Consider the following 27,537-nt stretch of genomic DNA (forward strand, 5'->3'; position numbering starts at 1 on the left):
CACGCTATTGGCCTGGACGTCGATAGTCTATAAAATTCAACCAATCGAATGGTTTCATTTCTCCATCGTCTTTTCACCAGGTCCACAAGTGAGCGACACAGGGGAGAAAAGAAATGGATGCCCCGCCCACAAAAAACCCCCAAAATAATAAAACAAAAAACAAAAACATGGATGCCAAACCAACAAAAGATCAAATAAGAAAACATGGAAGCCCTGCCCCGTAAAAAAAAAACCCCAAAAAAACAGAGCCAGTGAAAACATGCGACCTACGGCAGGAGAAAGGTAGAATACTTTTTTTTTTTTAATTCATAGAAAACAAAAACGATATCATTTATTGTGTTTAATTTAGTCTACAACCGGCTATAAAATAATCACTGTATACATTAAATATCAAACTTCATTTAAATAAAAATTCTTAGTCAGCTCATAACATCAGTTTGTTTTTAAATGGCCACGCCTCATCCCTAACCAAGCCATATAAATTAAACATTGTCAATCTAAGCCATGAAGGCACGTCGCTCTGACTGCACGCTGTAATACCTACCGTTTGCTTATAATACTTTTGGCAAAGAACAAAACAACGTATAACGTAGAGATTCTATAAGCCTAAGAAAAACACCTTTTATTAGGAATCTGAAATGTAAAGCGGATGCCGCGCCCTTTCCCAGGTGAGAGATGGGACTTTTCAGCGGCGGCTTTTTATCTATAATCAATGTTCCCATTCCCATGACGGAGAAAAAGAAAGAAAAAAAAAAAAAAAGGAAATTTGTGACGTTTAAAATGGATCCTTGAGTTTCCTTTCGTCTTCACTTTTGAGACCGAGGCGCTCGGATATCGTTGATGAATCATGAATCATTTTGTCACTGCGAGTGAGAAGCGAGCACAGTCCATTCGACGAGCAGAGTCAATGTACGCGTCCCCAAAAAAATATCCCCCCCCCCTCCAAAAAAAAACCCCCCAAAAACAAACAAAAAAAACCTATAAAACATCAAAGCATCATACCACCCCTTCATCTGCATTTGTTGACTGCGGTACCGATCGTCAGAGATTGTCGTTCATGGTTGTGAACAGATGACACACGTCCATAATCAACAAATTCACATTTAGTCGTGCGGTCTAATTCCAAGGATGGCCCCTCTTTTAACTCGGCTTCCTGTCCTCGCGGACTTTTAAGGCAGAACCCGAGCCAAACCTGAAGGCACTAGAACGAGTATCCACAGCCACAGCAGCCATAGTTCCACAAATCATACGTGCGACGTTTCTGGAAAAACCAGACGACCTACTTCATGGAATTTAGAATATGATTTGACGCATACACACACACACACACACACACACACACACACACACACATACATATATATATATTTTTTTTTTCAGTTTTATACTGTGTTAGTTCTTTTAACACAACAGAGTCCCCCACAATCAGATTCAGCGTCCGCTCTCTCGCCAACCCGGTTAGTTCCTTCTTTATTTATTTCTATTTCTTTTGGTTACTCAGAGCTCCAGGAGGCGGCTCCCCTCAAGCCGAAAAAACTAGTGGTGGTAGGAGGGGGCGGCGACGGGCGAGGAGCAGCCCGGCTCGATGTGCTGCAGGTGGCAGGCGTGGCAGAGCAGGTGAGCGTCCAGGGGGAAGCAGCGGTGGCCCTCCTCGTCGTTCAGCTCCATCTTGCAGTCCTGCCGGGGAGAGATCGTCCGGTCAAGGGTTCGTTCAAATATCCTCGGTTTCCCTTGTTCTAATCAGAGTTAAAACTATTTGAAATGAAGCTATTATTCATTGGGTCTTATTTTATTGTTGTTGTTTTTTATTTGTATTGTTGTTTATGCCTAGGTTATTGTATATTGAAAACATTTCCCTATCCTCTATCCTATTCTAGGTTAGTTTGTACAGTAATTCCTGCTTTTTGTTGATTTCTAGGTTCTTTTTTTTAAATTGTTTTTGGTTTACATTTATTGTATATCAGTAGGTCATGTAATAGCCATTTTATTTTTTATTGTTTATCTTTGGTTTGTATTTATTGTACATTCCCTATCTTCATCTTTAAATTAACATTTAGCTTTCCTCTACATTGCAAATTCTTTCGGGTGATCCTCAGGTTTATTGCATATTGCCATGTTCTAATTATGATTGCGTTTTTTGATGCAAGCTGCTGTGACACCAAAATTTCCCTCCAGGCATCAATTAAGTATCTATCTATCCATCCCCGATCAGCCACAACATTAAAACCACCACTAATAACCACTAATACTGTGTATCTCCCCCTCGTGCCGCCAAAACAGCTGTGACCCGTGGAGGCATGGACTCCACAAGATCCTCTGAAGGTGTCCTGTGGTATCTGGCACCAGGACGTCAGCAGCAGATCCTTTAAGTCCTGGAAGTGGTGAGGTGGGGCCCCCAGGGATCGGGCTTGTTGTTCCAGCTCATCGTGATTCACCCGACCAGGCCACCTTCTTCTATTGCTCCACGGTCCAGTTCTGATGCTCACGTGTCCATTGTAGGTGCTTTCAGAGGTGGACAGGGGTCAGCATGGACACTCTGACCGGTCTGCGGCTACACAGCCTCATACACATCAAGCTGTGATGCACTGTGGGTTCTAACACTATTCCATCATAGCAGCATTCACTTTTTCACCAACTTATTCTACAGTAGTTCTTCTGTGGGATCGAACCAGACGGGCTACACTACGCTCCCCACCTGTATCAATGACCCTTGAGCGCCCATGACCCTGTCGCCGGTTCACCGGTTGTCCTTCCTTGGATCACTTTTGGTAGGTACTAACCACTGCACACCGGGAACACCCCACAAGACCTGTGGTTTTGGAGATGTTCTGACCCAGTCGTCTAGCATCACAATGTGCTCCTTGTCAAAGGGGCTCAGATCCTTACACTTGACCATTTTTCCTGCTTCCAACACATCAACTTTAAGAACTGACTGTTCACTTGCTGCCTCATATATCCCACCCCTTGACAGGTGCCGTTGGAACGAGATGAGAAATGGTATTCACTTCACCCGTCAGTGGTTTGTTGTGGCTGATCTTTCTATCTATTCATTTTCACGTTTTCAACAAACTTGAAGGTATTCTTGATGAAAATAAAGCATCAATTCAGCAAACCGTTTGATGAATACAAGATTCCAGCCGTTCGATGTTTTACTCATGGATTGCTGCTTGAACACGCAGACGATCACCTCCTCCTCCTCCTCCCCCTCCTCCTCCTCCTCTTTCGCGAGCCGCTGATTTTTGTTTCTATGGGCTGGAATAATTTGGACTGTCAATCAAGTCTCCGGCGTGCGCCCAGAGAGGCACTCAAGGAAAATGATGAGATAGCAATGATGAGGCGCTGTGTGCGCCCGCACTCCTCAACAGCCCATAATTACCATCAGCACTACAATTAGGCTTTCCGGGGGGCAGGGGGCGGGGGGGGGGGGGGGGGGGGGGGGGGGGGGGGGTCCTTGTGTGTTTTTCTCCACAGCCATAGCATAAGCCTAATGAGGGAGTGTTTCCAAATAAGCCAAAGGCTGCGGTTGATTTGTTTTCCACCCACCTCACAGTGATAGCACTCCACGTGGTAGTCTCTGTCCATGGAAACCACTCGAATGGTCTCGTCAGAGCCCTGCGAACACACGAGAGCGGTTGATGTCAACCTCGCAGGTAAACACCCTCCCGGGTTTTGGCTCCCGAGGTCTCGGCGCATTATCTGGTTTGTGCGGGGTGAGGAAGTTATTCCCGCTCGCCGCAAATCCTCCATTGCCATGAATTTGGACTCTGACTTGTAAGACTTTTAAAAAATGTCTGTTTTGTCCCCCCGGGGTGATGTTAACTTTCAATGAAATCCCGATAATATGAGTTCCTTTTTCATTAGCGTTTACACGCTCAGTGACTGCCGAAGTTCCAGCACACCATCTCAATTGTTAAAAAAGAAGATGTAATTACGAAAAATAATTGGAAAAGACCTTAGGAATGTCCGCTTTTTTTTTCTTCCAGAATATATCTCAAAGAAATCACTGTCTTCAAAAATAACAGCAAATCTTATTTCATTCTCATTTACAAACTCAATAACAGTGAAAATGTGAGGGGAGTTTTCCCAGGCAAAACGCGTCACATACAGGCACGAGATAAACTTATTAACCCCCGCCCCCGCCCACCTCCCAATGTACGGAAATACGTTGCCTTTGAAATCAAGAATGACCGCCCCCTGAGAGCAGGGCGTGGAGGCCATTCCATCTCTGTCAACTTTAATTTGGGACGGTTCTGCAAGGAGCATGGTTTCAATTATGAGCATCCATTGCCTGTGTGTGTTTGGACCAGGCTTACGTCCGTATCCCCATGGAAATTCCTGGGTCATACCTCAAAGAAAAGCCCAGGCCTGAAACCAACATGTAGAACCGAACCTTGAATAAGGAATTATTTTGAGTGTATTAAAGTTGATATTAGTTGATGTCGACGCGTCAAGTTGTTGTTGAGCAAATTGGGGTCAGATACAAAATGTGTGGAAATCTAAAATGTGCCCGTAGCAGTTTAGTAGGTAAAGTAAAAAGACAAAACATACGTGCAGCTATCTGATCTTGCAAATCCGCGTTTCTTAAATAGCTGAACTCCGGCAGCACGGACAAGCTTCACGCACACCGATTCCCGGTGACCTTTAAATTCCTCATGAGACAGCCTCGAAGCCAAGGACGGCCCCTCCTTTGCTCCAGGCCCCTCCTTCGCTCCGGCCCCTCCTTCGCTCCGGCCCCTCCTTCGCTCCGGCCCCTCCTTCGTTCCGGTTCGGCAGAGAGCCGACCAATCGATCTGAATCTCCGAGAGAATTTGGTCGGGAGGGTGAACAATGCACCACAGCGGTATCAGAATCAGAAAATTAAATGGCGCCTTTGTTTAGAACGGGACGCATGCCAGTTTCCGTCGACTTCAACGGACGTGCGGTCCTTCCCGGGGGGGGGGGGGGGGGGGGGGGCGACGTGTGCGACGCCTTCCTTATCGGCATCTTGTGTAAACGCGGGAAGAAGCGGGGCGGTGGCGGGGATTTCGCGGTCGACATAACTCGGCGGAGCTGCACGGGAGGTGACTTTACCTGACTTTCAAGCACCACCAGCGGCTTCTGCACCGACACTGTAGCCTGCACGCACATCCACATCACAACAAAGACGTACTGCAGGCTGCGGGCTTACCTCTGAGGGCAGGATGGGCTGGTTACAGGCGGCGCATTTAGGGGCCAGGACCCTGGGGATTGGAGAGAAGACATTTCTCAGAGATTTGTTTTGAATTTGTGAACTGCATAAAAACGTATTGATTTCTCTCATCGAGCCATCCCCCCCCCCCCCCCTCATCTCTCTAAATAGATTAAAGATTCAAGAGCTTTATTCGTCACATACATATACATACTTTCATAACATTGGTGATTTCTGTGGCTATCTATTCCCACAATCAACTGCTCATGGGAGCCGTGGTTCAGATGCCCTGGCTCTCCCTCACCCATGTGATGTTATCACCAGGGAAAGGGCAAAAAACAGCAAAAGGCTAAATGAAGATATTATTATTATTATTATTATAATAATTATTATTATTATTATTATTATTATTTTTGCTCCCATGCATGCGGTGGGCTGGCACCTAGAGGTCTGAGGCACAAACAAAAGCCCCCTTTTCTCAGAGTAGACCATCCTGGCTGCCGGTGACGCTGAGCACACACACACACACACACACACACACACACACACACACACACACACAGTAAAAAAAAAAAAAAAAAAAAAGTGCCTGCATCACCATGCTCCCATTTCTGTTTACTTATGCTGTTTTGACTCATCTGTCGCCGACTGTTTGTTTGTTTATTTATTTATGTGTTTAGCTTGTGGAGATTGACTCCCTCTTGTTAGAGGCTGAGAGGAATGTTTTTTAGTCGATTCCGCGCAACGGCATGCAGATGGCAACTGTGTCCGCCCCGTCCGCTAAAGGCAGGACATATTGAAAAAGTTTCTAAGAGGCACTTTTGATGCCACCTCCCAATTTTCTGTTTTGGATTTTACAAATCAAAAACAGCCACCATGTGATCGCCGGAGCAGGAGTCACGAGCCCGCAGAGCGTGACCCGGAGTGTCATCTGGAGCTGAGAGACGGAGAGGGGCATTTCCTCCGCTCCCCGACCCCGCCCCCCCGTCCTTCAGTGTGTTTTTCAAGTGTCTGCGGCACGTGGCGGTGCCGGAGCCAGAGGGCCAGGCCGTGCACCCGGCTCAGACCTCTTCAACCGCCATCCTACCCCAGGGGAGGAAACTGTAAAAGGCCGTGATGGGATTTTTTTTCTTTTTTCCTTTATTTTAATTTTATTTTTATTTATTTTTAAATCGGAGACGGTCGTCTTTCTCTTCTGCGATCTGGCTCGACACCACACCGTTGTCTTTTCTCGGAGATGATACTGAGCGCTCGGAGGAGTGCCCCGACGGCTGCTGTACCTGTGGTAGTCTCTGACGCAGTAGACCTTATTTTCCGTGTCCACGGTGAAGGGCACCCCGTCCAGGCTCTCGTTGCAGATGACGCAGCGGAAGCAGCCGGGGTGGTAGGACTTCCCGAGGGCCTGCAGGATCTGAGACGAGGGTAGAAGGAAAATTAATAATAAATAAATAAATAAAAACCTCTCTGCTACAACACATTTAATGCAACACTCAACGGCTGTTATGTTTTCCAGATTGGCCCCGACGGAGACTACGGGCTTTAATGTGGCTGCGTAAGGAGGATGCGGCGTCGTTAAAACCGAGACGTTGCCTCCTCCATTTTCGGCGCATAGGCCGCGTATGAGGAACATGTGTGGAAGGGTGTCGAGGAAAATACTTCACACGCCGCTGCACCCACGCAATCTGTGATCGGGTCCTTTATGTACATTCTTTGGGTCTCCCCCCTCCCCCCCGTTGGAGTGTGTTTTTATATATGTGTGGTAGGTTGAGAACACAGCGGCGTTGGTGTTAAGGGCGAGGCAGGCAGACGCAGGCCAACAATGCAACCACAGTAGATTTTAAGAAACCGCTTTCCAGATGTGCACATTGTTGTCGCTGCAGCTCAGGGTCTCAGGCCAGGAAAAGCCAAAAGCCATGAATACCAGGTCGCACAGATGCGGAGCGCGCGCACGCACGCACGCACGCACGCACGCACGCACGCACGCACGCACACACACACTAAATGAATTGGACACTCACCATGTCCATGATCAGGTGTCCACACGCGTTGCACTTGTCGGCAGACTGCTGGAAGCCAGAATACTGAAGCAGACGTTGCAAAGAAAAGAGAGATTGTGTAACAAGCTTCAAGAGGTCTGTCTAGCCTTCACGACATATGAAGATATATGGTTTGTGTGTATAGACGAGACAGAGTCTTCCATTCCTGTTCGACAACTTAGGCATGTGATGTACACCCTTCTGCGGGAGACGTCATCTCGTTGCCCAGGTATTTAAATCTCTCATCTGTTTATAAAAAAAACTCTTATCATAAAGAGAAATTGCATTCGGAACCAAGCGTTCGCATTGTCCTTGATTACCATTTAAGATAGTATTGGTAGAGCATTAAATAAAATACATAATTTGTTTATCAACCAAACTGGGCCGGTAGGTTCCTGAGCCCTGACTAAACATAGGTGTGTGGTATACCTCAAATAAACATTTATACAAAATGACAATGGCTTGTTTAGGCCTCTCCACGTGCTTAACATTTGTTCAAGCGAGAGAACCGTCTGGATCTGGGTCTGTCAGGTCAGTGTGGTTTCACTTCACGAGACGATTTAATGGATCAATGGAAGTTAAGACAAGAACGCACGTGAACATTTTAGAGTTAGTAGTTTGCTTTTTTTAAACCACAATTATTTAATCAGATTTCATATGAATTCAAGCGATTTTGAAATACTTCGCATATTTCAAATTAAAATAATGTGATTACATTTCTGCCGCAATACAATGCAAATTTCAGTTTTTTCCCTTCTTCACCAGGAGTTTTAAACTGTATGAGATCAGGTGGTAAAGTGGTAAATGCAAACTACGCCAGAGTGAAACCACGTGGACCACAGTCCTTACGAACCAGGGCTAAGTGGTGTCTCTGGTTACAGACCCCAATCCGATCCCACCCGCGGGAGGAAAGTGATATGGAATGTCTCTTCATTTCACGTTTTGCATTTTGGTGTCATATTCTGAAGCAAAAACCTGCCATGCAATAATCAACTATACTATAATCAACTATAAAATGGCCTAATGAGGGTAATCACAGATAGAAAAAAAATTCAAACGTACAAAAACATATCTCTTGTGGATTTCCCTAATGAGGCTCACCTAAATCTCAAACGGAAGAAGTAAATTTAAGCTTAACAGGGTTTTTTTTTGTTGTTTTTTTTTACATTTGAACCAATAGTAGGAACGTCGTGTCAACAGTAGGAGATGAATAAAATACATATCCATTAAAAATACAGGTCTACTAAATACACCCAAGGATTCTGTTTTGGGGGTTTATCTGTGGGCCGCCCACTCACCAGAAAGTCCTCTTCACAGAACACCTTCCCCCCGACGTAGTAGAACGCCTTCCCCCTTAACCTTCGACCTGTGGGCACACGCACAGAAAGGGGGGGGGGGATGACTCGCACCATCTTGAACCACGCGGCTCTCAAACGTCTTTGTAACTAAATATACAAAATCATTTAGGGCCCGTTTTTGAGACCACTCGTGGAAAAACCTCCCGCTTGCACCGAGCATACTTCCAGTCTCGGAAAATCAATAAACACACCAAAGAGGTTTTATTGCGTCCCGTGAAATCCCGGGCAGTCAAATGAAATAAACAGCTCGAGGGGGCAGCGCGGTGTCCCCCACGTCCTCTGGCCGCGCAGCAGAGCCGCTGCGGTAGGACGGGGACACATCTGGATCCGACTGCAGCCACAAGCTCGACCACATGAGCACAATATGGGGCGAGTGAATCCAATTACCAGACGGGCGTCGCGGATTAAACTCCCCCCGTCTAATGGTCTCACGCGGACAAGGCCTCCGGGCGAGGAGGAGCCGCCATCTTGCCTCTTTGTTCTTCCCCCGGCGTCACTCCACATGGGAACACTTCCTGTTCGTCTCTCAGTCTGCGATAGGTCTACGGTACACAGTGTGCATACATGCACAGAAGATGGGGGACACACACACACACACACACACACACACACACACACACTTAAAAGTTATTCCTGCTCAGGTCCCACAGGAAGAAGGAACATTCCGCGCATTTTTCGGAGTGAGGGTAAAGAGGGGGCAGGGGGTTATCCGTGGCAAATAAAAGCCTTCTTTATCTCTCCAACTGACACACACACACACACACACACACACACACACACACACACACACACACACACACACACACACACACACACACACACACACACACACACACACACACACACACACACACACACACACAAGAACACACACACACACAAATCACCTAAATAGCCTTTACAGAAAGTTCCTTTCAATAGCCTCTGGTCCAAGTGGCTCCTTTAGCGCAGCAGCAGCAGCAGGAGTTGAGCTTTTCCATTACTCCATTAGCTTTCATTGTCGAAGCTTTCTCCCATTTCGTGGACGCAGGTGCCCGAATCTAGTCACGCTACATTTCAAGCTGCACCGTTTTTGAAGCCCGGGTTTGGATTGTTCCCCGAAGCTGAGGGTCAAAACGTCGATGAGGGTCCCGGGCGCAGGTTCCCGACCGCCGGTGCGTGACCGCCGGTGCGTGACCGCCGGTGCGCAACCCACCACCGGTCCGTTAGAAATTGGCTTCTGAGGTAGCGTCAATTGACTTTTTTACACAGACATTAATGTCGTGACCCATGTTCTTTTAAACTTTTAGTTGATTTTTTTTTTGTCAAATACCAAAAGAAAGAAGAAGTTGTTTAAAAGCATTGTTTTTACTTTTAAATGTTTCTAAAAATGACGGGCTTGTTTATCCACCCCACTCCGGTCATCCTCAGGAAAAAGTCTCCAACTTCTTAAAGAAGGCAGCCAAACTGAGGATTTATCTTTGAGTGTAGTCACATGAGATTTGTTGAGACTATGCTTGACAATTACATTTTCTTTCCTTCTTTGATAGAATAACGTGGCCACTGTAGCGGCCGGCCGCCGACAATAACTACCTTTGGGGAAGACACTTTGATTTAGCCAGTCAAACCGGCCTTCAGGTAATTACCGTGCAGGCTGTAGGGCCTGGGTCCCAAGGGGGAAAAGGAAGAACGGAGGCGTGAGAGGGGGAGATATAGGCCCTTCCTATTCTTCACATTCTTGTGGTTTTTCCCAGTTAGTCAGAGTTGGAGGGCTCACAGCCCTTTGGGAAGATAAGAGCTTAATTAAAGTCAGAAGTCATGGCAGACAGTTTGGAAAGCCCCAGAAACAGTCGTGACTTTTCCTCTTTTGAAAAAAAAATATATATATATATTTAATACTAAAGGCCAATACAAAGCATATTTTCCCTCATCAAAACATTTATAGAAAATCCCTTAAATAACCCAAAGGAAGCAGCCCCCCCATTAATGAAGACAGTAGGTTACTCATGTGAGTCACCCGAGGCTAAGAGCACATCTCTTAATGAACACCTTGAAATCTTAACTGTTCAAAGCTTTAATAAATTGGAAATGTATTGCTATTTAATACAAATGCATTACATTTTTTTTTTTTATGCTTTGCCACACACACACACACACACACACAAGAGTGAGGCAGGCGAATTAATCACATTTGAATTAATCTAATTGCTGAAGTTCAAATGTAGCTTCACAGGACAAACTTCAGTCACACAAACGGTCCAGCCGCTTGGACCGCTGACTGTAGCAAACACATTGGCTAAATCCCTGTTTGGTTCTAGAAACTAAACGGGCTGGTGGCTTCAATGTCTGGAGAAAAAAAAAAAAACAACAAAAAAAAAAAAACAGTAAACGGAAAGTTCCTCCTCTAAACTTGATGGCAGTTTGTAACAGCGTTGTTTTGGTACGGATTAACATTGGCAGCTCATTTTCCCCCCAGGTGTATAAAAGTAAAGTTAACAGATCAGTGGAACTCCGGTGCCGGCAGCCCATCTGGAGCGACGCTTTCTTCTCTCATCCTCTTGCTTTCTTTTTCCTTCTGCGGCCCTCTTTCCTTCGCGGTGGGTAATTCCGGTAAGTTACCAGGTAAGCCGGTTACCCTTATTACAAACGGGTCATAATCTTCAGCAGGTTTCCACGTTGCTGGCGGTAGACTGTTTCCCAGTGCTCTCTGTGGACCTCAGAGGGGTTGAGGAAAAAGTCGATGATTAGCCCGGAGCGAAGGCCCCCCGCAGCGAGGTGCTGAATCCCAGACATGCAGCTTGAACCCTCCCTCGCCACAAGGAACAGCATCCTGCTTTTCTGGCACCTCGGTGGAGGGGATTAGAGGGATTTCGGTGTGTGGGGATGGTGGCGGTGGCGGCTTGGGGATGGTGTGAGACGGGATATTCTCGGAGAAAGTTCACAGCCGCAATGTCTTTGTTACGCAACCAAACAGGCGTGAAGGTTGTCGGGACATGGATATTTTAAGTGGCAGTGAGGGGGTCCGTCATCCAACAAGGCAGGGGGAGGGCACTGGGTGTCTTTTGTCTGTCTGTCTGCATGGATCTGAGTGCAAGTCTGTGTTTTTGCCGTAGGTCTAGTATGTGGGACCACGCATGCATACATATGGAAGTACATAAGTGTGTCTGTATGTCCACTAGTGCATGTCAGAGTGTGTGTGTGTGTGTGTGTGTGTGTGTGTGTGTGTGTGTGTGTGTGTGTGTGTGTGTGTGTGTGTGTGTGTGTGTGTGTGTGTGCGTGGTCTCTGTGAATGGTCCTCCTGTCCTGTGCTGCTCTGGGCTCGGGTCTCTTTGGGCCCAGCTGACATAACTGCCCCCTGTGTCCTCCCGGTGTCCGACCTCCCGAGGGCCCCAGCGTCTGCATTCCTCCCTGGACTGGATACTCTCCCTGTGAGGGCCACGCACAGCGAGCATGGCCCCCTTTGCCCTCACATGGAGGGAGCTATGAGAGGTATGCAGTGCGTATATACTCCTCTCGCCTCCCAGTTTAGACATGAGCATCAGCCTTCCTCATTATGATCTTTTGCACACACGCACACGCACGCACACGCACGCACACACGCGCACACGCACACGATCCAGGAGCCTGACGACTGAGGTCAAAGGTCTGCAGAATAATAGAGATAATGGAGTCGGGGGGGTTGCCACAGTTCCAGACATTCCCAACATACACAGGACTCTGTAATTATATGAGGGATGCTAATTGGTTTAGACTCATCCACCAACTATTCAGCTAAATGGGACTTTGGCTTTGGAATGCCACTACGACGTAGCAAGAATGCAGCGGGCTTTGATTTGTAAGCAGCCAAGTGCAGGGGGTGGATAAAACATATAATGCTTTCACACATGCACTGTAAACCTGACATTATCCACACTTTACCCAGATGAGCTTTATGTGTGAATGCAAATGTCCGAATCATTTGACACGGACATTAACCAGACTTAACCCAGCCAGCGCCCTAGTACAAAGTCCGGGTAATGTCCGATTGAGCCCACGTGTGAAGGGAGCAGATAATTGTCTGGATCATTGACAGCGAGCGAGTGGGACTGTCGCGTGTTGATGACGTCTCTATCATGCGCCAGTTATTTACCTTTGCGCGGATCTTTGGGCACGGAGCGTAGGTGCTGTGTGGGCTTGGGCAGATTTACGATTAAATTGTCTATCGGCAATTGACTCCATCGATCGCGATTGACATTGATGACATATTTATTTTTATCCGCCAGGAAAAATCCAACCATTGAACTGGTGTTAGTGCAGTTTACCGTGTTCTGAAAATAAAGAGGAGAGAGAGAGAGAGAGAGAGAGAGAGAGAGAGAGAGAGAGAGAGAGAGAGAGAGAGAGAGAGAGAGAGAGAGAGAGAGAGAGAGAGAGAGAGAGAGAGAGAGAGAGAGAGAGAGAGAGAGAGAGAGAGATCGCCCTCTCCGTGATTGGAATTTTGCACAATCGCCCAAGCCTACTGCTGCGTACTCCTTTCTGCTTTATAATTACTTTCAACCTTCTCGTTTATATTGCAGATACTTCCAAATAGATCAATGCAAAAAAAACAACTACTGATAAGTCTGTCGCCTCGTCTTGGGTGTGCTAGAAAACTCTGCAGCGTCACGTCCTGCCTCCTGCACGCCTCCAGGCTCCGCCCCTCCTCCAAACCAAACAGAGTATTTCCAAGTAGCGTAAACGCGTCTGACACGGACAATCTCCAGTTCTGTGCTGCATGTGTGAAAGGGTAAATCAGGACAATGTCTGGATAATCAGGTCCAGACATTGTCCGGAGTGCATGCGTGAAAGCAGCTCTGTTCACCATTTAGAAAACAGTGACTGGCACAGTGATCCACCAATCCATGTCTAGCCAACTGTCACTATGTATGATTTCCTCTGACAAACTGCTCTGAAAATAAGCAGAAAATAACAGCTTTTAGAACCCACAATGCTCTGAAAAAGGTTATAGAGATGTTGTTAGGGAAATTATAATACCAATGAAGGCTATTCCGCGCATTTGGACGGAAATGCTACAGGTATAATGTATCCTGTAAGAACTAGATTAAAACACTGTTGGTAAGCAGAGACCCCTACTGAACAATCCAGGGCAAATCAGAGATCTTGATCGTGATTACGCTAATGTTTGGGAACAACGTTTTGAATCGGTTTAATTCAGTGGATATAAATGAAAAGAATCAGAGAATGAATGAATGAATCAGAGCGTTTCCTCTAGGGCTCAGCTTATGTGTGGCCACCATTCCCTAACCTCTGCAGTGGTTCCCCGTGTCTTTTCTCATTCCCTGCTCTTTGTGTGGGCCGGGGGAGGGACTGACACACCCAGAAAGCAAACACGACGACTCTCATCCGCAAATGCGCGCGTGCGTGTGCGCGCGTGTGCGTGTGTGTGTGTGTGTGTGTGCGCGTGCTTGAGGCATTGAAGGACTGCCAAACAGTATTAGACTCCCATTCAACTGAAAAGGGGCTCTGTGCGCTGTCCGTCGGGAGGCGACACAAGCTGGGGCAGACTTAACCGTTTGAGGAAAGATAGGTGGCTGGGGTTAAATGGGAGTACGAGGCACTTGAGTAGGAGACGCACTTGAAAAGATGTGAGATCAAATGTCCCAGAACAGCGTCAGCAGAATTCTCAATAAGAACTCGGCAGTCAAGAGGCACAAACTCTTGGGAGCTGGGGGCGGCTTTGCTTTACATAAAGTAAAATAAAACTCAAACAATGTAATTTACTGACAGTATTTCCAGGGCTTTTTATTAGCCTCAACCGCCGTGTGGGTGCTGTGCTCCTCAAAATAAATGTAAAATCCATTTATTTTGTTGGGAGACACACTGGAACGGCCGGGACGGGACGCGCAGTGGACCAGGGATCGCTCTCTCTCCATTATGGAATCCATTGTCCTGATCCAAGGCGGAACGTCCCTGAGCTGAGTTTAAACGTTTGTTTCATACGAGTAGAAACTAACAAAAACAAATAGATCTAAAATAAAAACACAGGAAAACGGGCGCGGGAACGGCACAGGAGGCGTGGTGTGCTCAACAGCACTGGAGGAGAGAAGAAAAACAATAAACAAAACAAAAAAAACAAAACACACATACACACACTGACTGAGATTCAGCCTTCTTTACCGGTTTTTATATTGTGTACTGATTTATATTTGAGGAAAAACTGGGAAAAGGCGGAGGTTGACCCAGAAAAAGAGGTGGAAGTCCACCCCCTGCCGTGACTTTTGGCCCATTCGCTCTCAGAGCGAGAAAAAGGCGAAGGACAAAGTTCGCCTCGGGGCTTTGCGCTGACAACACCGCGAGAAAACCACAATCACCGGGTCAATTTGTTCTGATCTTGTTCTGAAGGAGTCTTTTGGTCCAAAACTTCTACTTCTATTTAAGTATCCCTCCCCCATTCGTGGGGAAGCAGTTTTTTTTCCCCTGTGCAGGTGTGTCACATATGCATGTTACTTACTGCAGGCACTGCAGGTGAAGCAGCTGTCGTGGTAGAGGCTGCCCATGGCCTGGCAGGCCTGGTTGGCGCCATACACAGCCTGGTTACATTTCACACAGATCCCTGAAAAACAGCACAGTCAAAAAATAAAAATAAATTCACAGCCAAATAAGACACTGGTGCACACACTGCCGCAATCACTCACTTAGGACGTACACACACGCACACGCACACACACACACACACACACACACACACACACACACACACACACACACACACACACATCAATGGAGCTGCAGAATACAGAGTGTGTACAGCAGCCCTGCACTAATCCACGACTACTACATCACAGATGCAAATACTCCCTTGGAGATACAATTCTTGTTATCTTGTTCTGAGCTGAATGTGCTGGAGAGGCAAGAGACTAGAACATCAAACAGGAGCAAAACAATGGACAAGGGGAGAAAAAAAAAATCCCTCATCCCATAAAAAGTCAGGAAGCTGGTTAGCGTGCTGCATCACCAAGCTGGGAAATATATCCTTATTTGCTTGTTTGACTTGGCGCGGAGACCGCAAAGTAAGTACTTTGAATAGTGTGATAAAAATCCAAGTGCTCACACACACACACACACACACACACACACACACACACACACACACACACACACACACACACACACACACACACACACACACACACACACACACACACACACACACACACACACACACACACACACACACACACCTCATTTGACGGGAATCCAAGACGCATCCTTCCAGGATGGTTGGGCGCGCAATGATAGCCATGGGGACATTTTGTAGAGTTTATTATGAGAAACTAATAATGTTCACATTGTCCTATGATCACACAATGACAAATTATAGCATTTGAATCCATAATCCACTTCAAATGATATAAAACTGCCATGGACAAGAGGACAACAAGGTTTTGGACCCAAGAGGCCCGCCAGCCCAACACGCCTCCACTGTCGAAACAAGGGAATCTGTTGTCCGTCAAATGTGTTTCATTTGGATCTGGAGGTGGAGGTGCATGGACGTGCATTTCCTTTTCAATGTTAAATAGAGACACACCTTCACCTGGAAACACAATAGGGTGACATTAAAATATTATCTTTCACCTATGTCACCCTACTTGTTAGTCTGTCACTCTCCTGCTTTGCATGACAACAAGCGGGATGAAAGAGGCAGTACATTCAGTTGTCTGCGCCGCGGGCCATAAATAACAGGCCGGGATGTTACAACTGGCATTTGGATGAGTGACAGATGACAACTCTATTCCTGCTAAGCCTGATCCATCAGATACAATATGCACAATGCATTCGGGAAGTATTTGTGACCCCCTGAGCAAAAACCCGCCATCTCGCGCATTTCTAAAATGGCCAAGAGCAGCCAAATAAGTTGGGGGGAGGAGAAAAAAAAAAAAAAAAAAAACTTTCTTGAAGGAAAATCAGATTTTTCCAGATTCGTTCCTTTGTGTTTTTTTTTTGTTTTTTTTATCTCAACGTTTTTTCAAAACCGAGTTTGATTTATAAATAGCAGAAAAATTTTAAAACCGTGGAGTTAAATACTCCCATTAGATTACGTGGGGAAACGCAGTTCACTTACTGAGACGCTGAACAGCGCTGAACAACACGATCGATCGTTTGCTTTAAAGCGAGCATCCAGGTGAAGATCATTCATCCATATTCCATGTGATGTGAAGTCACAATGTGAAACTGTTTTGATAGAGTTCAACCTTTAAATCGTACTACATTTACACATACACGGAGACATCGTTGTGGATGGGGTGTGTACCAACATATACCATCAAGTAAGAATTGCTGACGTCACTGACGTCACTTCCGTAAACAAGACGAGGATCCGGTTTCACTTATCTGTGAAAACTTTAATTTCCCTATGTTGTTATGGATGAGGAGAAGCGAGTGGCTGAAGATCTAAATCCAATCGCGAACCTTAATCTGACCAGTGCGATAGATCCAAGTCAGTGTGAGCAGCGCGTACTGGACTTCATTTTCCGCGATGATAGTCAGTTCTCCGACAGCGCCGCTGAATCTGATATTACTCCGGACATGGAGAACATTTCAAACAGCGGATTTCGACCTGAATGTGACGCTGAAACTGAATACTTTCAAGAACCACCGGAGGCGACCGACGGTACGCCCGTTGATGTTACAACGGAAGAAATTGATGACGTGAAGAAGTTTGTTGAGATTAGTGACAGATTTTCAGATTTTCCGAGACTCACAATATTGATACTCTACATTTTGTTATGTTGTCCGTACTTTTAAACTTCAAAATAATTCCACTTTTATAAAACATGTATGTTATTACTGTTCAATAAAAGCTTTTTTTTTTTTTACAAAAATAGTTTTAGTTGTGTTGTTGACGCTGTTCAACGCTGTTCGTGATTGGCCCATTCAGCAGTATGTTAGTTAATAAGCCATGAGGCTTTGTTTGTCCGCCAACTCCATTTGCACTCTGGGAGCTGGCTGAATGAAGCCAAGTGTGGGTAAAACTTTGAAGCTGATTATCTCAGAATCACAGTTTGCCACACCCTTGTCATTAACAAGTTACAGCTCTGAAAAGATTTGCACAAGTGACACCTTGTTTGAAACTCTGATTCTCCACTTTAAATGATGCGATAAAAAAACAAAATGTCGAAAGCCGCCAAATGACCCTAAAGTATGCGGTGGGTCACATTTTAAGAGGTACAGCGACACCAGACAGGCGTTGCAGAGGTAAACGTTTCCAGCTAGAGTAACTCTTTAAAGCAGGGTCTTTACCTGCAGGCCATCAATTTATAATGTACAGCATATTAAAAACATGTAGCGGCCACATTCAATTGTCTCGTTGGGCAGCATGGGGCCCCAGGGCCTGTAGTTTGAGACACTTGCTTTAAAGATTATGTGTGTTTTTTGTGTGGATTTGCAGCAGCGTGGAGGTAGTCAGATAGTGGGTTTAACACTGGCTGCCCAGTGAGGCCCATCTCAGAGACTGCTGGACACGAACAGAGAAGCTTCTGTTTGAACTGTACCCAGCACACATCACGGGTCTGCGGCCACAAATACACGGCCACATTTATAACCTTGTTTATGTTTTACTGCTCGCAGGCAAGTTGCAATACAATATACAACGGAGCTATATTTACCTAATTCAACTAAGCCTCTAACTAGAATAGAGGACACATTGTCAAATTCGTGGAAAGCCTGAAACCAACATGATTATATTGTTGCATTATTTTCTGTTCATGAAGAAATTCTAAATTAATTTATGTTTTTATTGGAAAACAAATGCACGGCAATGGAAAACCACTCACACCTTTCTCTTAGCGTTGGAAGGATTCTAAAATAGTGATTTAAAAAAAGAGTTTAAAATAAATAGTTTTTCTTTATAAATTAAATTCCTGACAAGCAAGACTGCTCCATAGCACACGCACCCAATTCCCGACCCCCTTTCCTCCTCGTTTCCTGTTTGGGACACATTTTCTTGATTTTTAGTAGAAGACCTTCTATTGGGCTGACAGAAGGCAGTAAAACTAACTTTGGCCACTTTTATTCCATGGGCCGCTTTCTGTAAAAGCCTCATGGACCAGGAAAAGGGGCATAGGGAGTGGGGGTTGGAACCAAAATGCGGCGCCAAAACTCCCCTCAATCCACCCCCTCCAGTTTGCCCAGCTGTCAAAACTCCATTTCGATGGCTCTTTTCCACAGGCTGACCGGCAGATCATAGACTGAACACTAAACCCTCATCACACATGGTGGCTCCCACTTCTCTGGTGAGCGGTGAGCACATTTAATAACTCACCACAGTACACACAGGACCAATCAACAAACAGAGATAGGAAAACATTGCATGATCCGTTGGCACACACACACACACAAATGCATACAGAATAACAGATGCACACACAGTGCTGCTCAAACTGTCTAGGCTCCCAAAAACCTTCCAAGGCAGAAGCCAAGAGGCACGGCAAATAGTGAGGGATCCACAACCAGATGGAATAAACTGAACACAAACTTCACCAACTGCGTGAAAATGGTGAGAGCATGCAGATATCCCAACTTTCATTCCCTCCCCGTCGGACCTTCTCTCCCTATTAATATCTCATCCACTCCGTCGAGTGGCGAGAGATAAAGGCGCCGCCGCTGACGTTACTCAAAACCCCTCCATTTGTCCCCGTCATGGGTTTGACACCTCTCAAATCATCCCTGGAGTGCCCCCGTGCATTCTCTCCACCGACCATTTCCTCAATTCCTCCTCGCTCCATTTATTGAGACATTCCTCCGTGTTCCCCCGGTGCAGCCGTTTGGCACCGGAGTCGGTTTCCCAGAACCTTAAGCTGCAGTCCAGCCGAACAGCACACTGTGTGCTTTCAGGAATCCAATAGATCCCGGGCCAGCATATGCCAGTGCTCGCTGGACAGCAAAGATATTGATGAAGGCCAGAGGTAAACCAATGTATAAGGAGCCCTGGAAAATGTTGAGAATGTGTGTCTAACATCTCTCAGCCTAATAAGTCTAGTCGGATGAGGTTCAAAACACTGAGCCAATTACAACACTATGCATATCTCAAAATTCCTTCAGCATTCTACGTGCGGCTCCCAAGATCATAATCAAATGAAGGTGAGGGGGTTTATTTTAGACTTTCATACATAATTGAATATCAATGAAACAGGCAGAAGGCAGAGGAGGAACTTTTCATCTGTGCATCCTGAAAGCTATTTTCAAGTGTGAAAGCATGATGCAGGGGTTGAGACGTGGTCTAGTGAGAAGATCTAAACTGGAAGAACGTGGGCTTACTGGGCTATGTGTATAAAATGTGTGGGTGTGTGTGTGTGTTGAAGTGGAAGGTGTTTAACATGGCTTGTTGTGATTAAATAGATAATGTAGAACTATATGAAGACTGAACAAGACGCTCCATCTGTTCTCCAGCTGCCTCCCGAAGATGCACGGCCTGCTTAGACAACTGGTCTGGTCTAGGTTTGCCCTTACCAGACCAACAAATAACCCTTGTAGCTCAAAAATGAAGGCTTTCAATTACCATTGAAAGAAATCTCAGTATGCGATAACGGCCTAGAGTCTGAACTAAATGGCATGCAGCGTTTCTGTTATCCGGTAATTGCCGGTTTTTGACCGGGAAAATCTGTTGAAATCCGACATATTTAAATCTCTCCGGTCGTAATGACCGGTGAAAATAATTCCCTCCAAGCACAATTTAAATGAGTGCTGGGTGGATCATTTCGATATTGAAGTCTGCAGGTCTGTTCATTTTCACGCTCGGCAAGTTGCAACAGGTGCCAGCCAGTTTGGACGATCTAAAGCTGATCTGAAAGCTTCACCGCTGACCAATCACATTTGGCGATATAGAACTAAGCCTCGCCCCCCTCCCTCATGAACAGGTTGTGCTTGTAAACACACACACACACACAGCGGATACAGAGACGCAGCGTCTAGAACTCCGAGGAGAAACAGAAACATGATGTATCGTTAACAACAGGGACAAATACATCCATAGTTTGGTGTTTTTTATGGATCAAGTTCCGACCCAAAGCAGACGGTAAATATTCATTGTGTAAAATACAGTATCTGGACAGGACGTCCCGATGCAGACAGACAACAGCACAAACTTTATTTATTTAGACCTACTTGCCATATTAATTTTGTTTTTGATTTGATCAAAATGCTATTTCAGTGAAATGTTAAATAAAGTGGCTGCACTTGTTACTTTTTGTTCACGAACAGAAACTATTTGATTTCAAGTAGTAATATTTGTAAATTGTATTTATTATTTTAAATGGCTTAACAGAAAGACTTATTTAATTTTAAATATTGAATAAACCAAGATTATCCATCTACATGCCTTGATTATGTAATTCTCTATATAGCCTGCTTAATAATTGTTTTTAAGCTCAATAAACAGATATTTAATATTTGACCGGAATCTCTCCCATTTGTCTGGGAAATTGAAATCTTCCAGGACACATGGACCGGCACCAATTTTTCCTAACAGAAACTCTGATGGCATTGGCTCCTCAACGTGATGAAAAGCAACATAATTAGGCGTGAAAACACCCTGTCAGCTGTTCTGACAGGCGAGCATCCCCCCACTCTGTTGAATGGATTGAAATGGTTCTGTACAATTTTATGTTCTTTGTGGACACATGGACACATGGACATGACCACATATTTGTTGAATCTGCAACAACTTATGGAGATCCAAATAAACAAATGAATCAATAAAATACAAAAAAGGTTAAAATAACAGTTTCAAAACCATTTCGATGGTACACTGACTTGTAACCTAGAGAATGGCACCTGTGTGTTATGCTTGACAAACTACGTCGCTTCCTTGATGTTTGGTTCCAGAAATTACCGTTTGTTTCCCTGGTATTTCTTCTTGTTTGTCTGAAATTCTCCAGCCACCAATCCTTGAGTGCAGTGCATCTGTGAGACGAGTAATAAAATGATTCTCCGATGATTCTTCTTAAAACAAAAACAATAAACGATAAACCTGCCGGTCAAAATGTCTGGTAATAACGCCCATACAAAACATATTGGCTCCACCTCGCCAACGGCCCGGCACCTGAACCTCGGCCGGCGAGTGCTAGCCCTCATTTTCATTGCGCCACAGGGTTTGTTTCACCCTCGTGTGTGCGAGCCGATCCGCCAGGCCGAGCACATCTGGTAGCTACACCGGTTGCAGCCGACCGATCCCCGCGCCCCCTCTCTCCCCGTGGGTCCCCCGGCGCTGCGGGAAGAGAGGCTCTGGGTAACCCGCGCTCGCTGAAGGGGCGAGGTCCATGCAAGTGGGGCTGTAACCTAGGTGTACATTATATTTGCATTTGTAACAGACTGTTATTGAAACGTGACCGATAAGGTTCAAATTTGTCCTTTAAAAAGTGCGATTTCACTCAGAAGCTGGACAGTAGGGGCGCCAAATGCCAAATGTTACAGAGTGCTGCTTTAAACGAAGGAGCAGAATCTCACACTAGAATAGATTCAATTTTTCATCTCGTCCAGCTCTATCCATTTTCTCTTGGTTGTCCAATAGAGTTCCTGTGCAATGTGACACAGCTACACTAATATTGCAGTGCTTCCCTATTAAGATAAGGCTAGATACAATAGCTTACGAATCGGACACCATAAAAAAATCAGGTAACCAAACAAAACAAATGTGAAGGGAAACTAGCAGAATTGTGTTCAACAAGCCTGACTTTCTTAAAAATAAATAAATATAAATTAAATAAAAATAATAAAAAAAAAAAAAAAAAAAAAAAAAAACACCACTGGATTTTCTACCACAAGCAAGAACTTTAAAAGAGCCACAGGTGCATTCACTGAAATGTAATTACCCCATTCCTATTGAGTGTGTGTAACATACTATATATGCATGGTATGCCAAATAAAGAGGAATGAGAAATGTGCAAGTACAGGTCTGTGGTGATGAGGTCATTTGGAAAAGAGTGAACCAGTCCAGACACAGGGCAGTGAAAAAGAAAGATTTTCACAGGGCACAACGAAGCATCACGTGAAGGAACAGCTGAGAACAAATGAGAGGACAACCGTCTCCCAGGTCTGTAGCCAAATCAGATTAGAACTGCATAGAACATAAAGAATAAAATCACACCAACTGGACAACGATTGGTTTTGGATTCCAGGTGTTGATGTGAGAGGGCGACCCTTAGGGCACAAGGACTCCACGAACAACAGACAAACAATGACCCTCAAAAAGTGACACTTATTCTAACTCGAGCTAAACTAAAGCAAAATGGAGTGAAAGCATGTGGAAATGACATAAAAATCTAGTTTCCTAATTTTGAAAGTAAGTTCTCCTTTTTGGGATGTACGCAACTGCAAAACTAAAGTCAAAGCCTAACTGACCCTTAACACTTACCAAAGTAGTCAGCCTTTGGCTGGTCATCCATCTCTTTTTCCAGCCTTTTCGTGAGAGCTTCCAGTTTGACCTCAGCAGAAGAAGGCCCCTGTTCAGGGGCCAGGGCAGGGAGGGCCTGGCAGGGCAGTTTAATGGCCCCCATCAGGGAAGAACTACAGCCTTCACCTTCAGCACAGAAGGACTGTCCAGAGGTAGACACCAGGCCGTGACCTTGACTTTGACCCTGACTGAGGTACTTGGTGATGTTGTCAGGAGTTGAGGGAGAGGTTGAGAGCTGGGCTTTGGACTTTGCTGACTCAGACAACATTGCAGGTAGAGCAAAGGCTGCCACGTTAGCGGGAGAGCTGTGGCCCTGAGCGGGGCCATTGAGACCAGAGTGAGCCTGGTTGACAGAGGCTTTCAAGGCCGATGGAGGTGGTGAGTAATGGGCCGCAGCTGGTGTTACAGGCAGAGGCTGGGTGGATGGCTGCTGCAGCTGGAAGTTGGCTCCAGCGTTGAAGGCACTGAGAGGCAAGGCAGGGATGAGGTCTGATTTCCCAGAGTTGGACAGCTCTGAAACCCCGGGAGACGCAGAGGTTGGACTCCGCCTGTCGTGCGGGGCGGGGGCCTGGATCTGAGGGGCCCTGGTCGGGCTTGCACACAGATGACTGTTGGTGGAGGGGGGTGGAGACCTGTGCTTTGGCTGCTGATGAGATGGACTGCTTCCAGAGCTGGTCCCAGGCGGGGATGGAGTTGGGGAGAGCTGGGCCCCACTGGAGGTTTCCCAAACGTTGGTTGGACCGACCGGGGGACCGGCGTGTGTGGGCGCCTGGGTGTGGTGTTTGTAAGAATGTGGCTCAAAACGCTCCTTAATATCGTAATTGTTTCCGTAGCCGTACGCCCTGGAGGTCGTAAGGTCGGACTGGAGGACTGGGTGGTGCTTGGGGCCATCGTACTGACCCCCAGCCACGGGGCCAGACAGGATCGGGGGTTTGGCAGCCGCCTCTCCAGCCTGTCTGTAGCTGTTGATGGGGGGCCGGTCTTTGGTGTAGTACGGGCTGCTCTGGCCCCCGTTCATCCTCATGGCCAGGTTGTTCTTCGCCATCTCCTCCTGCTGCTTCTGCATGTGGATCTTGTTCATTTTGGTGGCAAACACCCTCCGGGTCTCCTCGAAGTCCGGGTTGTTCCCGGCGTCCCTCCTCATCCGAAACAGCCCGTCCCGGGACGCCTCGTACATGTTCAGATCCTCGATGAACTTACTCGCCTCGAGACCCAAATCCTCGTATTTATCCATTTTGTTTGTTTGTTTTCTTCAGTTACTTTGATTTAAAAAAAAAAAAAGAACGAGGAAAGTTCGCTCCGGTGTTATCAGAGCGCTGGGTCGTGTCCCGCGGCGACGCACCGCCCGGCGGATCCTTTTTTAAGGAAAAGTTTGGGGCAGACTCGCGCCTCCAGCTCCGCCGCCGCGTCCTCCGTCCTCCGTCCTGCTGCCCCGGCCCCGGCGCTCCCTCCACCAAGCGACCAACCCACCCCCTGTCCGGTCCCGGCGGCGGATCCGACCCCGGGCAAACTCACTCGACGCCGAACGCGCGGAACTTTCTTTTCTACTTTTCTTTCGGTACTTTTTTTTTTTGTCCCCCCTACTTTCGGAGGAGCCGCGGTCGGCGCGCTGCTGCACGGCCTGAAGTCAAGTGAAGTCTGGGGGTTGACAACAACACCGGGGGAGTTGGGACGAGGGACCGGTTCGCTCTTAAAGGCGCAGCGCGCCGCTGGTTCTGCTGATACCACGGAAGGAAAGAGTTTATTGGATCAACTTTTTAAGTATCGATGTTTTACAAATCGGCGCCAGTTAACTTCACTGAACAAAAAATAAACAAAATAGTGCTTCAATTTGTAAAACCTCCATTTAAAAAAATATTATTATAATACAATATGGTAATATATAATAATGTATTTTTTTTAGGTTTTATCCATCTATTTTTGGATCAACTTGAAAATATTATATTTATTTTACATATTACAAACGTTTCCTAAAAAAAATGGGTTTATAAAATCCAGACCAGTTCCAATAAGTTATTCCAACTTTACTGGGGGGGGGGGGGGGCGCAAGGGTTAGGGTTAAAAGGTTAAAGTTATTGGTTCAATTTGAAGTGAAACCCAGACCATAGTCTGTGTTGCCTAGATTACACTTCAAATCCCATAATTCAATTCAAAACTGCAAAAGTTTTTTTCGTTTGTTTTTTTGGCTCCTCCATATGAAACATCAAATAGAGCACATAGGTACATTTGACAACTACATTGATAGAAAAAAAAGTACTGTTTATATTGGCCAAAGTACAAGAATGCCCCAAGTGAATTTATAGATGTGGTAAACAACAACGGAAACTTGGCAACAATTAACTTTATTTTTGAAAAGTCGAGATCATCCGGTTTTTACTGGTAACGGCAATTAACTCAGTGGTTCATTTCAACGTCATTAAAGGGTGGAAACAAAAGCAACGGAACAACTTTGCATACAACTTCACATTTTTATTTGTTTATTTTGTGAACAATTTCAAACATGTCCCCTCCACCTTTGTGAGTTGGTACAGAACAGACAAGAGCCTAGATTACAGACACCCAGCAAATAAGTCTTGTAAGTTTTGCATTCATCGTAAATGTCTTAACTCTACGTACAGCTGTACGTACCGGGAGTTTCGGTTTTTCCCCCGGAACAATCAAAGGACTGCGGAAAAGCTCTTTTATACAATGAGATCACAAATAAATGTTTCCACTGATGGCAAAATTACCAGGCTTGAGGTCAATCTCCGAGATCATCGGCTCAGAAATGTTGTGCAATGGAGGGTGACTGTGACTTAACTGTGAGCTCCACCCTCGCCCACTCCATTAGTTTCTCAAGAGGAATAATGTTTGTGTGTGTGTGTGTGTGTGCGTGCGTGCGTGTGCTCTAAACGCATCAAAGAGAAGCGACACTGTACATCTCCATGCGTGCAAATGCAACTATAGTATCAAAAGAAAGTGAGTCACACTGGAATACTGTTGCCCGTTCACCATTCTTAGTCACCATGGTAACTGCTGAGCCTGAGTGAAGTGTCAAGTGACTTCAGGGGCGGTCAGTGACAAATTGAAGTATTAGTCAGAGGTAACATGAAATTCACAAACTCCGACTTGAACCGGCTGGAATGGGTCTTCTAAAACTACTTTCTTTAACCGGTTTGCGCAACCTCAACCGCAACGGCGAACATTTTCTCGAAGGGTCCGACTCGGCGAGAACGAGGCGTTTGGGCTTTTCAGATCCGAAAAATCCTGCGGGACGAAGGGCCATGAGCGGTGTGAGTCAAGGCAGTTCAAGTTCGAACGTGTTAGGTAGCAGGTTTGGGAACAAGGGAAGGCTAAAAAGCAACGTGATAAAACACCGGTGAACCACCGGAATGACACAGTGAGGTGCATGGAAAGGGGGTGGATTCCCACAGCCGCCTCCCACGTATCCTTTGCATATTTTCCACGCAGCCCGAGGGTCTCAGCGGCCTGAAAGTGAACAATACAAACTAATTAAATGAAAAACACTTAAATTCTTCAAAGACTCTCCAGGTCTTCCTATGACTGTGGTGCGGAAGCATATTAGGGACGCTAGAGCAGCTGGAAGGCATCAACAGTTACTGAAAGGTAGCTTTTACTAAAATCCTCACACAAAGGATGGAAATCAGCAGTAGAAAAGGTGAAATGATAATTAACGCCATTGGCCCCCAACAACCACCCAGCCCCCCCCCCCCACACACACGCACACACTCATTCCTGGTTCCTCTTCCTGTTATTGTGTCTCTCCTGCAAGCCACTTCCCGCCACCCCACACTCAGAGATGGACTGGAGGAATATGGGGAAAAGGTTAGGGCGGATCAGTCAGGGTGGCTTCCTATTCCACTCTCCCGTTGCAGTAATGTTATCCCCAGCTCTGTATTCAGAATCAAGCCCTCTTCCACTCGTATACTTCCAACATAGCGGCGCTCTATCAGGACAATGATAGCAACTACCGAGCAAGGGAACTAGCGAGACTTCCACAGCGTCCTATCACTGCTGGTTACTCACTCTGCTGATACAGAAAGGTTAGGGGGTGTATAAATAGATATGGTTCAATGTCCAGGACATTTGTTCTCGGCAGAATGATGACCTCGCCCAAATAAGTGGCCAGTGCAATATAGTACACAGCTTTACAATACAATGTGTTCATTGATCCGTAACGTCACTGAAGAGGCACCTTGTAGTGCCGAGGTCATAACACCCAAAATAGACCGCTGACTGGCAGCTGTGATCACTTAATAGGTTCCCAACTAAGACCGCAGGCTTTTTTTCCTCAGTGACCTCCAACGACAGCGCTGACAAAGAGGCGTTTGGAGCCTGGCGGAGGGGACACAATAGCAGCCCTGGAAGCAGTGAGTTTCCAGAAACGAGGGCACCGCGTCGGGCCGCAAACAAACGCGGCGCGCGGCGTCGGGACGGCGGCCCACGTGCGGGCTCAGACAGCTCCGCGGCAAGAACGGCAGAACGTTTTGCGCCGATAAGACCCGGGGCGGCGCGGCGTCAAGAGCAGACAGCTGCGGTAGATTGAGAGGTGTGAAGCTGATGTGGGCGCAC

The 27,537-nt window shown here is 46.2% G+C and overlaps 1 protein-coding gene across 1 annotated transcript; it reads right to left on the reverse strand.

Moving 5' to 3' along the window:
- Positions 1 to 278: 278 nt before the first annotated feature.
- On the reverse strand, positions 279 to 24,517 carry limd1a (LIM domains containing 1a). The gene is made up of 8 exons (XM_080005562.1): positions 22,927 to 24,517; positions 15,028 to 15,129; positions 8,502 to 8,569; positions 7,186 to 7,248; positions 6,448 to 6,578; positions 5,168 to 5,219; positions 3,544 to 3,612; positions 279 to 1,677 (listed from the first exon to the last, which is right to left on the reverse strand). Exons 1-8 carry the CDS (start codon positions 24,197 to 24,199, stop codon positions 1,537 to 1,539), a joined length of 1,899 nt encoding a protein of 632 aa, XP_079861688.1. The 5' UTR covers positions 24,200 to 24,517; the 3' UTR covers positions 279 to 1,536.
- Positions 24,518 to 27,537: the final 3,020 nt, after the last annotated feature.

This window comes from Zeus faber, assembly GCF_960531495.2.
Source record: "Zeus faber genome assembly, chromosome: 8".
Taxonomy (NCBI): Eukaryota; Metazoa; Chordata; class Actinopteri; order Zeiformes; family Zeidae; genus Zeus; species Zeus faber.

Bases quoted from the DNA above. Each gene is read 5' to 3' on its own strand.
- limd1a (XM_080005562.1), bottom strand. From the start codon at position 24,199: ATGGATAAATACGAGGATTTGGGTCTCGAGGCGAGTAAGTTCATCGAG. The intron at 8,570-15,027 runs GTAAGTAACATG...GTGTGCCCACAG, and splicing joins CTTCACCTGCAGTGCCTGCA to GTCGAAGGTTAAGGGGGAAG. The intron at 3,613-5,167 runs GTAAGCCCGCAG...GTGTGTTCGCAG, and splicing joins AGCCCATCCTGCCCTCAGAG to GGCTCTGACGAGACCATTCG.